The sequence below is a fragment of the Poeciliopsis prolifica genome, unplaced genomic scaffold (assembly GCF_027474105.1).
Source record: "Poeciliopsis prolifica strain line A6 unplaced genomic scaffold, Auburn_PproV2 SCAFFOLD001, whole genome shotgun sequence".
In the NCBI taxonomy this organism is placed as follows: Eukaryota; Metazoa; Chordata; class Actinopteri; order Cyprinodontiformes; family Poeciliidae; genus Poeciliopsis; species Poeciliopsis prolifica.
The window spans coordinates 23,134,555-23,149,031 of NW_026562376.1; the positions used below are offsets into that span (position 1 = coordinate 23,134,555).

Below are 14,477 nucleotides of genomic sequence, written 5' to 3' on the forward strand. Positions count from 1 at the left end.
CCATTTCTCCCACATTTGTCCTGGTTGTATTTACCCAGAATGCCCTGCACTATAGTCCACTTCCTACCATTAGAGCGGTCTCCGGCCTGTTTGGCATTCACATATTCATACAAATTGCACGAGAGTTCACCTCATCCAAACCGACACCCGGGTCTCTGGGTTGACCAGCGTTCGCTTTTTTTGGTCGGCGTCAAAGTTTGATTGTGCTGCTTTCGCACTTCCCCAAACCAACCAGATATTCTAAGCAAACGAACTGGAGCTCAGTGAAAGTGGACTGGGTCAGAGATAAAGGTGGGTGGTTCATCCCTGTATTGCCTTCATTGATTCTCCAGTGGATTTACGTCACTCTATGAGCGAAGGTGGTGCATATGGAGTCACACCCAACTTTAATGGAACCGAACCCGATATGTGGGCTTAACTCTGAACATGCAGCCGGAGCTAATGGGATGGGGTAGACTAGTGCTTGTTCACCTTGTAAAGTCCTGACCTAAAACCCAGTGAGCGTCCTTGGCGAGACATGAAACTGATGTCCACAGAGATTCTGTCTTCAGACTGATGGAGCTTGAAATTGTCTCTGAATAAGAACGAGCCAAAATCCCAGATGTGCAAAGTTACTAGCGGCTCAGTTTCAATTCTACTTTTTACATTTTCAGGGATTTCATGGTTTCCTTTCAATCCAATATGCAACTTTATTTAAATCCCAATAAAACACACTGTACTCTGCAGTTGTACCGTGACAGAGCATGAGGCGCTTTGTGAATCGCTGTGTTTTATGTTCACGAAGTGCCGTCATCATTCAGACCACTTGTAAATCTGTGTGTGGGTTTGGTCCAGAAGCCCATCTGAGGAGCGAGACAAAGAATGCCTGGAAGAGGGAACATAAATGATGATGCTACAAGGAGATGATTGTCGATGGGTTGGCTTATATCGCTGTAGCTGTCAGATCTAAGTCTATCTTGTCTCCGTGCTGAAAAGCTGATCTGCTCCAGCCAGTTGCTGTTAGCTGAAACCTGAGCGAGCGGCAGCGAAAAGAGCAGCGAAAAGAGCAGCAAATGAGCGCGTTATCTGTCAGTGGAGATCACAAAACTGCCAATCCGCTGCGTGCCGACAGCTGGGTCGTCTCGTTTCTGACTGTTGGCCCTCCGGCACCGCAAACCTCGGTACACACACACTCACACGTATCCAAGCACAAACGCTGCTGTTGGCACTTCTGTCAAACCGGTTCAGCTACAATAAATGAGTAGTTTAGGAATAATTAGCACCCTGCTTTGTTACATCACTGGACTTTTAAGCCAGTACCCTTGATGGACGTTTGGGACCGAGTCCTGGTTTTCTGTTCTGTCCGTTACGCCGCATGCAAAGCAGAAACCAAATGCGACCTGATTTATCACCCGTTCCCCTGGTGAAACATCGCTGACTCGTCGGTTGCTCTGTGCTACTTCCTGATGATTATCTGCTTTTACTGAACCTTTCATTTGTTTTTTTACGTCGATAAAATAAATGCGGGAAGGTGCTGCAGAAGCTCTTAACCCACCTGTCGGTGCCCTGCATTGTTCCAGCAGAGTTCGTGTTTATCTTGAAGTTGCTGGAAGGGGCGGAGGAGGGAGTTTGACTCCAAACTTTTGGCAAGCTGCTTGTCAGCGGGTTTACATTACAGGATGACGGTTGAGGCGGAGTGGTGCTCAGGGCCGCTCCGAGACGGGCCGGTCTGGCCCCCGATGGAGCGGGACCGGACTTGTAGTGATTGGTGTTTGTTTGGGTAAAGCTGTGCAGACATCATCTGGACGGGAACCGACCAACGCCTTGATCTTTTGGATCGGAGGCTTCTGGCAGCGGCTGCCTGTGGCTCGGTTGGGAGAATTTTTCTGGGTTCTGGTTTTAACGAACCTAACTATTGTAGCCATATGCTGTTGATTGGTTTAGGCTTTCTTAGATTTTTTTTTCCGTCTGTCAGAAAGAATATGACAGACTGAAAAACTGACAATTTGCTGGAAAATATGACCTATAAATATTTATATGCAGACATGTGCCATTTTATGATGTCCAACATGTTCACGTAAAATGTTTATTTACTTATTTAAAAGAGGAATTGTTATTCATTCGCACATTTTAATTAGGAATACTATATCAAAAATACTGAAGAGGTTATATTAAAAAATCTGTTGACTGAGATCATATTTTAAATCCGATTAATCGTCAGAATAATCGATCACTAGAATAATCATTAGTTGCAGCTTTTATTCATTTTTGGATTTGATTAAGGGATCGTAACGTAAAATTTTGCAACATTTGCTTTTCATAATATTTGCTAGATGTTTAGAAAGCTTAAAGGAGCATTACTTTCAAAACGGTTGTCATTTATGTTTTGTTTATTCCAAAACGTCCCGACAACGACCATTAGGGTGTGTGGTCGCCATGGCAACCCAAGGACAAAGTTCAAGGGGAACCCGTTCACTGTTGTGAATTTGCGGCTTTCTAATGTCAACAAAGCGTCCGTAATATCTGGGAATATCTGCTCAGAAAAAAAAAGAAAAGAGATTTTTGGGTCTCAATTCTTCTTTTTAACGTTTAACCTCCTCTGGGCCCATCTCCCCTCCAGCCAATCAGCTTTCCTCATCAGCGGCGAGTGTTTTTCTTTCGGAACAGCAGCCAGAGCCAACAGCACCTGACCCACCCGGGCCCACAGCCGGACCGGGCCGCGGAGGGCAGGGGGTGTTTACGCTCCACGTGCCAACGGGGGCCGGATCGCTTGTCTTTGTTTTGATGATGTATCAGTTTAAGAAAACACACGTTTTGCCGCCGCCCTCGGCAAATACAGGCTGCTGTTTAGCCTGCGAGACGTCACACTGAAATACGAACCATCTGCCTGTCAGGGCCGCCGCCAAGGTTACACAATAACGCGTTTGGGAGTTTTTTTAATTTATTCTAATAACAATGAAAGTGATTGGATTTCGTGCAGTGCAGTTGGCCTTTGAACTCTTCTTGCCTTTTCTTTAGCTTTCTACATTCACAGCTAGCTACCCTTTTCTCCCAGTTCGCCCAATGAAAACAAACCCCTGCTTAATGAAAGACGGGCATCGACGGAGGTTAATGAAGGGATCAAACACAAGCCCAGTCAGCCTTCCTCACCTCCACACTGAGGGCGTTGGGCCAAACGCGACTCATGCTTCCCAGAGCGCCGCGCCGCTCCACATGCCCACGACAACTGACTATTGGACAGAGGGACACCTGCACAGCCAAACCCTGACCAACCTCACCGACCACAACACGACTCCCTGCTTCTCTCGGCGCAGCGGGAGCCTGGTGGGATTTATTATTATTATTATTACTGCTTGCAGATTGAGATTTGCTCTGGGATTTCCGAGCCTGCCTTCACATGCGTTAAGTCTCTCAGGTCACACAGTATGGCGGACAAATTCAGTCCAACATTTTAAGGAACAGGCAGAGACATGCGCCGAGTGCATAGAGGGGTAACCGGTAGAATTTGCGTCAATTGAAATTACAAAAACAAATTCACGGATTTAGAAAAAAACAGATTTTTTTTATTAAAATGAGGAGGTTTTTGGCCATATATGCAATAGAAACACTTTTTTCCACATCACGTATCATGTGATCTGATCTACAGCCCCGTTGCTCCAACAAAGCCAAATCAAATGCATCGTTTGTTACCAGGCCTCAGCCAAACTTGGCAGTACAGTGAAGATGTAATTCAGTCATTTAAGACCAAATGAGCAGGATATTTCTAATGGCTTTCTTGCTTTGAAAGCCCTCTAGCTGTACTCTATGCAAAAGTAAAGTTGACCAATGGGTCCCTCCCTTTAAAACTGAGTTTTACTATGTTGAAGCTTGAAAGGAAAGGCAGACTTAGCATTTGAAGCTAGCTTTAACGTCCTACTTTAATAACCACAATCCCTAACAGTTCTGTCAGACACAGTTTCTCAGGAACGCAGCTCTTCGGGGAGGATCGACGCGTCCTCAAATTCGGCATTCACTTTGATTTAGCCTTTGTTTTGAGAAGCCTTGAGATCCAGGAATAAAAAAGCTGCTTGTGTTTGTCCTTTTGTGAGGACGTTCTTCATGTCCAGCAGCTGCTTTTCCTTTCTTTCTTTTCTTCTTTATTTTCTTTACTTGTCCATCTGGCTGCATGCTGGTCATTTGCTCTCCAGTGGAAGCAGCTTTATTGTTTTCATCAGGCTTCCGGTTCTTGTGACTAATTGAGCTTTGTCTGGGCTGGGCGAACTGAAACCCACTCAGACGAGCGTTTGAAAAGTTCAAACACTCGTCTGAGCCTTTAATAAAAGTCTTTGTTAAAATCCACAGTGTTTAGCAGGGTTGCAATGATTTTGTGTGTCTTTTTCATGATAGTTTAACTTCAGCTTGTTGTTTTATCTAATTCAGTCATGAAGCAAAGAGCTTAAAGACGGAACTTCGACGTCGGTTCACGTCCGAAATGCTTTCAGCGCGGCGACGACGCGCGAGTCTCTCTGCTGTTGAGTCAAAGCGTTTTCGACCCACGGTCTCCAAACGCACAGCCGGGTCGGCCTGTTTATGTTGGCCTGCTGCGTGATCTGCAATAAAACGGATGTGTGCGTGTGTGTGATTGCGTTCATCTCTCCATCCGCGTGTCTGCAGTTAATTGTCCCTCTCTCCCCGAGTCAACACGTGTGTGCACTCAGTGTCTCCCAGACGCAACAAATTTCACCAGCTGAACACCGTCAGGCTCTCGCCTTGATGTGGTTGGAGCAAGAGCAAACGCATGCAGCTTTTTTTATGGTTCTGCTTTCACTGAGTGTGATGTACTGCGGCCTCTGTTTAAAAAATAAAAACTCCACATGCTCCGAATGCTCCGTCGGTGATTCATTAAAAGGAGGGTAAAAACAACCGGGCCAGACGCGTTGGATATGCCTTAAATATTCCCCTGCTGTTTCAGTTTTAATAATTAGGTGGCGCATGTTGCGGATGGTTGTCGTACTTTCTTTTACTGCCCTGAAACTGGTTCGGCTTGTATTTCAAACACACATTGCTCTATTCCCGCGTTCGCCGCATCACTCGTTAGCTTTTCTTCCTTACGAGCTAAATAGAGAGCCGCTGCGTGGCTGGAGAGACAAAAAGTGCACCGAGCGAATTTATGTCCTGCAGCATTTTGTTTTGTCTCCCTGATGAAGCTGTTGAAGGATGCACTGAAGCGCCATCTGTGACTATTTGTGAAATGTTGACCACAAAAAGAGAGCGCGCAGAAAGAAATGTAGGCGAAAAATGTCACTATAAAATGTCCCGCTGAGCTTATTGGGTGGCGGTCATTTATCGTATCGTTTATTATTAATCGTGAAAAGAATTTTGATTTATCGCCATCACGATATATTCCAATTAACATTGAGTTTTACTGTTTTCTTCACTGTTTGCTCAATCAGAGCAACAGTAAATCAGAAAATGCAATCAAATGCAGATACTTTGCGCTGCTTATTGTGACTAAATTACAAAATTAAAATGTTTTTCAAGAGCAGTATTTGTGTTTTCGGGGCTGTGATCTCTGTTAGTCTAGTTACCTAAACAAAAAGTAATACTTTTTTTTTATTACCACATTAGTGCCAAAATATTGTGATAAAAGTTTAAGTCCATCCTCGCTCTCTAGTTCTAGTTCGCTTGTTACTTTGTAGCCATGTCCAAGTTTAGGAAGAAACCATCTTTAGCAGCATGTTCTCTTGTCTTTCCCTCTTTGTTGAGCATGTATGGGCAACAACGATTTTGATAAAGGCAAAACCAAAGTTTTTACCTTTATTTGGGCCTCTTGCAATAAGAAAAATGAATGCATTTTACCTCAATTTAAGGTTTTATTTTTAGCTTAGCGCTCATTCAGGGCCCGGTCTTATTGTGCAGAAAAATTTGTAATTAGCTGTTTTTGTTTTTAAACTTTTATGGGTTTTTTTTTTGTTGATTATCCTGATAGCAGCTCCCTCCTCAGCTCGCTGCCTCGCTACCGCTGATCGTTTTGAGCTCGCCTGGTCTTGGTTTCTGTCAGCCGTCCACTGTGACCGGTGAGCTGTTTACATGCCTCTGTCAGATGTGCCTGAACACACCATCCTCGCTTGCAGAGGGGAACTTAACACACAATCCAACCCACACATTTTGATTCCTCCCTTACTTCAGGTCCAAGCTGAAGGAGTCTGTGTCTCTTTCGTCCCTGGAGACAAAACGAGGACGTGACCAGAGCTGGAGTCTCCAGCTCTGGACATTAATTTTGACATTATAATTTACATTTCACAAAGGCCTTATGTGTTGCATTTAAATCTTCTTCATGTCGAGATATGCATGAAGAAGATAAGAATCTTCTTCATAATAATCTAAGAATCTTCTTCATGCATATCTTTCTGAAGTGATTATCAGAAAGAGCAGGAGCTTCTTAAAGAGACGAAGACCCAATGTGTTGCATTTATAGTTATATCTTCTGTACTGTCTGTGTTTTATTTTGTTACTGTACAGTCGTCAAAAGGGAACTCCAGTACGGATGGCAAACTTTGTTCAACAGAAAGTTTACGAAACAACCGGGTATATTTGTTCATTCGAATGTATGTGGAGAAAGTATTTCAAGGGAGGCTAAGTGTGCTAACGTTTCTAACGTTAGCAAAAACGGCAAACAAAAAATTTGCGAAGCTACTAGTGTATTAGCGGATTAGTGTAGATGTGAAACATATAACCTGGGAAATTGTCTTTAATATCTCCATAGCGACTGGGCAATGACATCATGAGAATCAGTTACCAGGTCTACTTTAATCTTCGTCACCTAACTCCTGTTTTGTGTTTTTTATTAATGGAGGTGATTTGTCGCTTTTGTTTCCAGGAGGAGTACCGGGCTGAGGGCATCACATGGCACAACATCGACTACAGCGACAACAGCGGCTGCCTCAACCTCATCAGCAAGAAACCCACGGCTCTGTTCCACCTGCTGGACGAGGAGTGCAAGTACGTCTCAGCTATGGAGTCAGACAGATTCTCATTTAGTCGATGTGAAAACGGTGGAGGGGCCTAAACATCAGGGTCTGGGCTTTTCTGGAGGGCTAGGGTTATTGAAAAACATTGAAGTGATTTTCAGAAAGAGCAGGAGCTTCTTAAAGACACGAAGGCCCAATTTAAAGTTATATATTTGATATATATATAAACAGAAAAATTCTGTAACTGAAGGTAACATAGTTGTTTGTTTGTGCTATGAAATGGCACTATGTACCTGAAAAATACACAACACCACCCCTTTAATATACATCTGTGCTTCAAACCAGTAAACTATCTACTTTTTTTTGTTGTTGTTCACTTCGAGTTAGATTTTGACAGTTTCAGAACTTGAAATAGAAAAACTATTGTTTTCATAATGTCCTGATGGGTAAATCTAAGTAAATAAGGGTGTAGTTTTGATCTTATGTAAACTGTGATGTGCATTTGCATACAGCCCCATGATACAGTCCTTGTATGACTGCATTCCACTGAGCAAGCTTCACGCTAACAGGTTATAGGGAGAGAAGGGAAGATGCTTAGAGATCTCATCACTCACAGTTAGTGAAGCTAGCAGGGGCCTCTTGAGAGAAGGATTAGGTTACCCCCATGTGGGGGTGGGGAGTTGAGGAGTACCAGACTTTTCAACCCCTGAGAATATTCTTTAACCTGCAGTGTTTTTACGAGGTGACGGGAGGAGAGGTTTAGATGAAATGAAACGTCTCCTGGAATGTTGATCAGCGAAGCGGTCGTAGCGCATGGGAATAAATGCCCATGAATCAAAGGTGAAACCACCAAAGAAAAATGTGCAAAAAAAAAGGGGGGGGGGCTGGTTAGATTTGGGCCACAAGGAAAAGAATATTTTCCTTGTGTGTTTGAGGAGCGAAGTTTTCTGCATCCTCTTTGGGGTATTCCTTCTTTTGATTCGAGCCACAGGCCGTAATGCTCCGCCGGTCAAAAGCAGGGGAAACATGAACCTGAGCAAACATTGACTGTAGGTCGAGGTTGAGGGAGCTACCGTATGTCGCTTTAAAGTTTTTCTGTCTGCTCCAATTGTCTGACGCTCTCAAGGCTTGAGCTTAACCGTGGCAGAGATTACACGTAAAAAACTGTCTGTGCAGCTTCCCCCAGGCCTCCAATCAGACCTTGCTGGACAAGTTCAAGCGTCAGCATGAAGGAAACAGCTACATCGAGTTCCCCGCCGTCATGGAGCCCGCCTTCATCATCAGACACTACGCTGGTAAAGTCAAGTATGGAGTCAAGGTGAGATGTCTTCGACTGAGTACAGCACCGTCCATGCTTCTTGGTTTCCCTGGTAAAGAAGTCTAAAAACCACAAAATAGAGCAAATGAGTCCTTTGTGTTTTTGGCACCACAGCTATTTATAAGTTATAGACTTTACAGGGGATCTGCAGATTTCAGCAAGTCAAATTTAAGACTTTTAAAGACCCTTTTGATTACTTAAATTTAAGACTTAAAGACAAACAAACATAGGAAGTATGGATGGTTGTGAGATCCAGCTGCATTACAATCAGGAATAGCAAACATTGTAACATTTCTGGGCCTTTAAGGTTCTTCTCTTGCAGCCTCAACCTGTGTAGCATCTAGCTTAAACGTTTTTTGTTTTTGTTTTTTTGCACAAAATGCAGCTCGTCTAGCATGTGCTGGTAACAGAAGTGAGCTAGTGGCAAAAACAAACAAACAAAAATAAGAAGGCAATATATAATTACCGGCGATGTCAATATTTTATTATTTGTGTTGGGAGTTTCAGACCATTTCAGTGCAGCTGTCCTTTGTGAAGGTTTTTAGCTGCGTTCAGCCTGTCATTGCCAAAACCGAGATGAGATACAGCCAAGCAATTTGTGAGAAAGAAGGGGTAAAAAATAACACATTGAGGGTATTTATTTATTTATTACATATCTTTTCCATTTTTGTTTACCTGGACTCAGGATTTGGTCATTTGCTACTGTCTGCAAACCGTCCTATATATCAAGAGTCTCAAAATCTGAGACCCTGACAAGGTTTTCCTTCTGACACCCAAAGCCTCCAACAATAAAGCCATGGGCTAAAGTGTAAGCGCAGAAAGCAGCAGCACTTCTACTTGGAGCGCTGTCGGCCTGTTTTTGTGGGCAGATCTAATTCTCGGTTCCCCAGCTGTGCGCTGATAAGAAGCTCATGTGCTGGAGCGGGCTGAGCGGATTGTTGTTTGACCGTATGATTGAAATCCATAACAGCTGGTTATCACGGCTGTGGAGAAGGAGTCGTCTGCTGAGGCCTCCGGCGGTGAATCGAATGTGACGCCAGGCTGACTTCCATCACAGGAGGAGGGAGTCATTTTATATATATGTGTGTGTGTGTGTGTGTGTGTGTGTGTGTGTGTGTGTGTGTGTGTGTGTATGTAAAGAGCTCTGGGTCTGTTTCTAGCTTCATCCAGGATGTTTTTAACTCTGACCAGCTTCCCTCTCTCTGCAGAAAAACCCAAATTCCCAGCATGATGCTGCCACCCCCGTTTTTAGCTGTGGGGTCAGTGCTGGATTCCAGCATATATAACATTCTCCATTTTGGTTGAAAAAGGGACATTTCAGTCTCATTCGACCACAGCGTCCTCTTTCACATATTTATGGTATATCTCTGTTGAGCTGAATATTAGTTTTCTTTACCTCATGCTCTAAATGTCAAGTGAAAGGAATAGGTATGAGAGTAGTTCAACATGCAGTGAAAGAACCAAAGTGGCACGGCTATTCTTTTAACTCTGCAACTCCTTCCCCGTAATTATGAAGAAACATTTGGCCGCGAGTGGTTGTAAACTGTGCTGCCAAATGTTTTTCCACTGCTTAGCAAACCGTAAAAATGGTCGCCATTGTTTGGTGCGATGCTCAGGCTGCAAGGTTTTGTGTTGTAACATCAATTTTCTTGTTTTCGCAGCAAAACCTGTGCTTTTCAAAGCGACAAAGACAAACTGGATAATTAGCCTCTGTGTTGCTAACATGCTCTTGCTCCGTTTCATTCAGGACTTCAGGGAGAAGAACACTGACCACATGAGGCCCGACATTGTCGCCTTGCTGAAAAGCAGCAAGAACGCCTTCATCTGTGGCCTGATGGGGATCGACCCGGTGGCAACCTTCCGCTGGGCCGTGTTGCGGGCCTATTTCAGAGCTGTTGTGGCTTTCAGGGAGGCCGGCCGCAGACACACCCACAAAAAAGCAGGTGAGCCTCAGTCGACTTTGGAGTCAGAGGAAGTTTGTACATGAATGAACTCATAAAAAAAAGAAAAGGATTCATTAGTTCAACATATGAGTTATTGATAGGAATTTCCAGTCTTTAGTGTCATTATACCTATAGCTTTACCAAGCTAGCAGTTTATGCATATGTTGCATAAATAACCTTTAAGACTTTTTTAATGTTCACATTTTGTTGTTGACCTAACAAATCTGCATTTTCTTCAATAAAATTATTATTTTTTTATTAAAATGATCCAGGACACGCTGCTCAGAAAGCTGTTTGTATAGAGGGAAGCTACACAGAAAGCTGCCGAAACGCCGCTCAATAAACTGGACGACGTTCAAACAAAAGTGCTGTGTTTGAAAACTTGATCTTGCACAACTAAATTTGAATGGGTGTGAAATCCATCTGTCACCAACAAGTCATATCAAAATGGAGAGAAAACATGCTAATGTTAGCCTAGCATTTCAGAAAACTACTTCACATGAAGACATGAGAACAGATGTGAGTTTATTGATGCTCTAAATGTGTTGAGTCTCATATGTTTTCAAACAGTAAACCAATGTGTGTTTTCTGGACTCATTATTGTCAGTTTAGCATAAAACTAAATGTTTGGGTTTTTTTCTTTAAGTGCTCTCAAGTTTTACATGAGCAACAAACAAAACATGTAGCCATTTAGCCTAACAAATGTCTTTTGCGTTATAGGGAATGATGCAGCTGTTCCCTGCCCTGTGGTCAAAACTGTTGACAGCTTCAGCTTCATTCATCACCCGGTTCACCAGCGGAGCCTTGAGATCCTTCAGAGATGTAAAGATGAAAAATACAGTAAGTTGAAAGTAAAAATGATCCCTGTTGTTTTTGCTAAACTGGGAAATAAAATTTACATGAACAGCCGCATTAACAGAATGTTAATAATCTACATTAAATATATTAAGCACTCTCTTTAGAAAGCCTATATTTTTATTTTGTTTTTTCTTGGATTATTTTAAGTGAGATTTCTCACATCTCACAAGTGTAGAACAGATCCGCCTCTTGTAGGAGATTCTAGTACAAATCCATCTTAAGTAATTGTGAAGCTACACAGGAAGAACGTTGAGAAAAATAGATTTTTTTTTCTATTGCCTTCAGTCTCTCATTATTCCAGATTTATCAACAGCAGTTAATAGGGGATGTGAATGTGAAGCCCTCTGAGTTCTGGATTCATTGAGTCGCCTCGAAGCAAAGCTCGCGCCCCGTAATGCCCCAACGCACGAGTGATCACACAAATGAGGCAAACATTTCTTCGCCGGCGGAGGTTAATAACAAGCACAGATTTTCTGGTTATGCTCCTTCTTTCATGGGTTTAGCTGCAGTCAGAAGACGAAGCCGTGAATGCAGCTTGTTTCACTGCTTTTTTTAGCCGTGCAACACAAAATATAAGACCCAGTGTGAAACGGGAGGATAATTAGATTTAGCTGCTTGTTTTTTTTTTTTTTTTTAATGGACCTGGCTTTTGAGCATAGTTTATTCATTTTCAACAGACTTTGGGTCAGATTCATCTCAGAAACATAAACGCTAACCCAGTTTATCCATTTATCCAAGTCTGGTTCCTCGTCTCGTTGGAACCCCCACGTCAGAGTGTCAAACATCAAATCTGATCGATTTTTGGAGGCAGTCTTAATTCCAATCATGCCTCCATATGCCATCATCATGCTTCACAGTTGGTAAATAATGTTTATGTCTCAGAGAAACACTTTGATCAATAAATGCTTCTTGTCATTGTGTTTAAGTAGAAAAACCTTATCTTATCTGGCGATCGAGCATTTCTGCCAGAAGACTTTCAAGGTTTGTCCGTGTTGCTTGAAAATGTCAACGTTGGAGCAGCAGCTTCTGTCTTGGTCATCAGCCTCTCAGTACATGTTGATGTTTAGCTGTTGTTGGTCAGACTGGTGTTCCAGCCGTTTCTGTTTTCTGGACATCCCAACTGAGTTGTTGTTTTTATTTATCTGAAGGTGACCTTTTGAGGCAAGTAAAAATTTGGTCGTAAAGGAACAATGATCTGACATTAAAGCTGGTTTCAGAATGGACCGACCGGTACCGAGCCTGGCCGTTGCCAGTTCTCATCTACCTGGCCAATCAGCAAACAGAAGGAGAAGTTGTGAACAATGGTGTTGATTTTCTGCTCCGTTTTAAAATTAAAATTGTAATTTACCAATAGAGGGTTGTAGTTTGGCAATGGCATTGGAGGAAGGATGTTGGAGACGTATTGTTTCTGGCATAGGCGTCGCATCGTGTCCCGACAAAGTTGTTTACAATGTACGAAAATTCCTGCAAGCCTCATTGAGCTGGCGTATTATATTACTTAAATGTTAATGTAAGCGACTAGATAAAATCAGATCCAATCGTTTAAAGCTTCAACAGAGTCCGATTTCCCGAAGCAAAAGACCTCAAAGCGTAGAACAAGCGACTGGTTTTTACCAGGCTAACCTGGATGTCAACGTAGTAGGAAAATCTACGGATGACGCTCAAAACCCGAGTCCATCCCAACACATGAAGGAACATCTGGACAATAAATACAAAGATATGCAGCTGATTTTTCTCTTTGTATGTCTTTGAACTTGTTTGGCATTTGATCATTCCACACTGGAAGATACAGTCCAAATCCTTAAAAGCCTTTCCACCTGCGATCTCTCCAAATCCAGGTATCGCTCGGAAGAATCCACGAACGCCTTTGTCGGATCTTCAAGGCACCAACACCCTGAACGAGAAGGCCAGCTGGTGAGTACAGAACGATAATAATTCACTCCTGAATTATTAATAAGATATCCAGTTACTCTATCCTGTAAGCTGACTGGAAGTGGAATGATATTATTACTATTGTTAGAATCAATGCCACGCCCTCACCGCGCCGCTCTCTCCCTGTAGGGATGGCTACGGCGTTGGGTGCAACGGTCGCAGCTCGCGATCGGGTCGCGTCTCGTCATCAGGAAGCCCCGCCCTGGAGGAAGAGGGCATCTTCCTGAACTCGGGCAGCAGCAAGCTCCTGGAGAGAGCTCAGGGGATCCTACTGTGAGTCAAAACCAGCGCGGATCCTTCAAAAATCTTACATTTATTCATCTGGAATTAAGACCTCAAAATACGTACAATTCATTAAAAAAAATTAAGTCGGCCTTCAGTTTGTTAAATAAAGGCGTTAAATTTTGTTGTCAGGAAACATTTTGAGTCTCCTGCACTCCTTTAATCACAATATTTTATGGTGCTGTTGTGATATCTATAAAAATGACAATAAGAACGATTTATTACTTATTTCTTGTGACTGCGTAATACAGCAATCACAGCCCCACATACAGAAATTCTGCTGTTAAAGACATGAACCTTTATAATATGTTTCTATAGGACACCAGTCTCATAAAGAAGTGTGATTTATATCACTAAACTACATGTTTAGTGATATAAATCATTCATATATTGATATAAATCATTCAATATTTTCAATCTTATAGATATTTATTGATTATCTCAGTGAAGAAACTGTGGAGAAAATAGAAAACTAACAATATAAGAACATCAGTAAACATCATTAATTGGAATTTATGTTGACAGCGATAAATCAGAATTTGAAGATGACAAATTTATCACAATAAATGATAAACAACACAATAAATGCCTACCCCTAATCCGCAGACTTCAACTTCATTGCATTCTGCAGCTAGCTAACTAGCTGTTGATAAACCCTTGCTAGCTTGCTAGCAAGCATGTCTCCCGCCATCATGGGAAAACGTAAATGCATCGCCATTGGCTGCACAACGTTCGTCTCACTTCTGTGGCCAACCCAGACGATGGTTTTGCTACTTTATAAAAGATCGAATTGTCTTTTGTATATTTCTGTCAGGTCTTAAATTGTATTCTTAATGGTCTTAAAAAGCCTTAAATGTGAGTCTGAAACAGCAGAAACTCTGAAATCACAGGATTGCTCCTACATAAACATCATCTAGTAGTTTGTTTGTGCTAATTAAAGCTCTGCCTCTCTTATTTAGGAGAAACAAAAACTGCAAAAGTAAACCAAGCCTTCCCAAGGTAAGACACTGACCTGACGACATGACGGCTGGGATCTGTTGGCAGTGTTTGACGAAGCTTCATGTGGTTCCTCTCTCTGTGTGTGCAGCACTTGTTGGACGTGAAGTCTCTGCGCTACCTGAGCAGCGTGACGCTCCATGACCGCATCACCAAATCTCTGCTCCACCTACACAAGAAGAAGAAGCCGCCCAGCATCAGCGCTCAATTCCAGGTCAG

General features: G+C 42.6%; 1 protein-coding gene across 7 annotated transcripts in view; it reads left to right on the top strand.

The window, feature by feature from the left end:
• LOC129367124 (unconventional myosin-IXAa-like) overlaps positions 1–14,477 on the top strand; it is a 121,329-nt gene that overhangs the window by 87,019 nt on the left and 19,833 nt on the right. For all 7 annotated transcript variants that reach the window (XM_055041406.1, XM_055041432.1, XM_055041414.1 and 4 more), the window contains exons 12-19: positions 6,839–6,960; positions 8,106–8,247; positions 9,995–10,190; positions 10,911–11,030; positions 12,887–12,962; positions 13,110–13,253; positions 14,222–14,261; positions 14,350–14,472. In XM_055041406.1, coding sequence (XP_054897381.1) covers positions 6,839–6,960; positions 8,106–8,247; positions 9,995–10,190; positions 10,911–11,030; positions 12,887–12,962; positions 13,110–13,253; positions 14,222–14,261; positions 14,350–14,472 — 963 coding nt within the window. The remainder of the gene's footprint in view (positions 1–6,838; positions 6,961–8,105; positions 8,248–9,994; positions 10,191–10,910; positions 11,031–12,886; positions 12,963–13,109; positions 13,254–14,221; positions 14,262–14,349; positions 14,473–14,477) is intronic.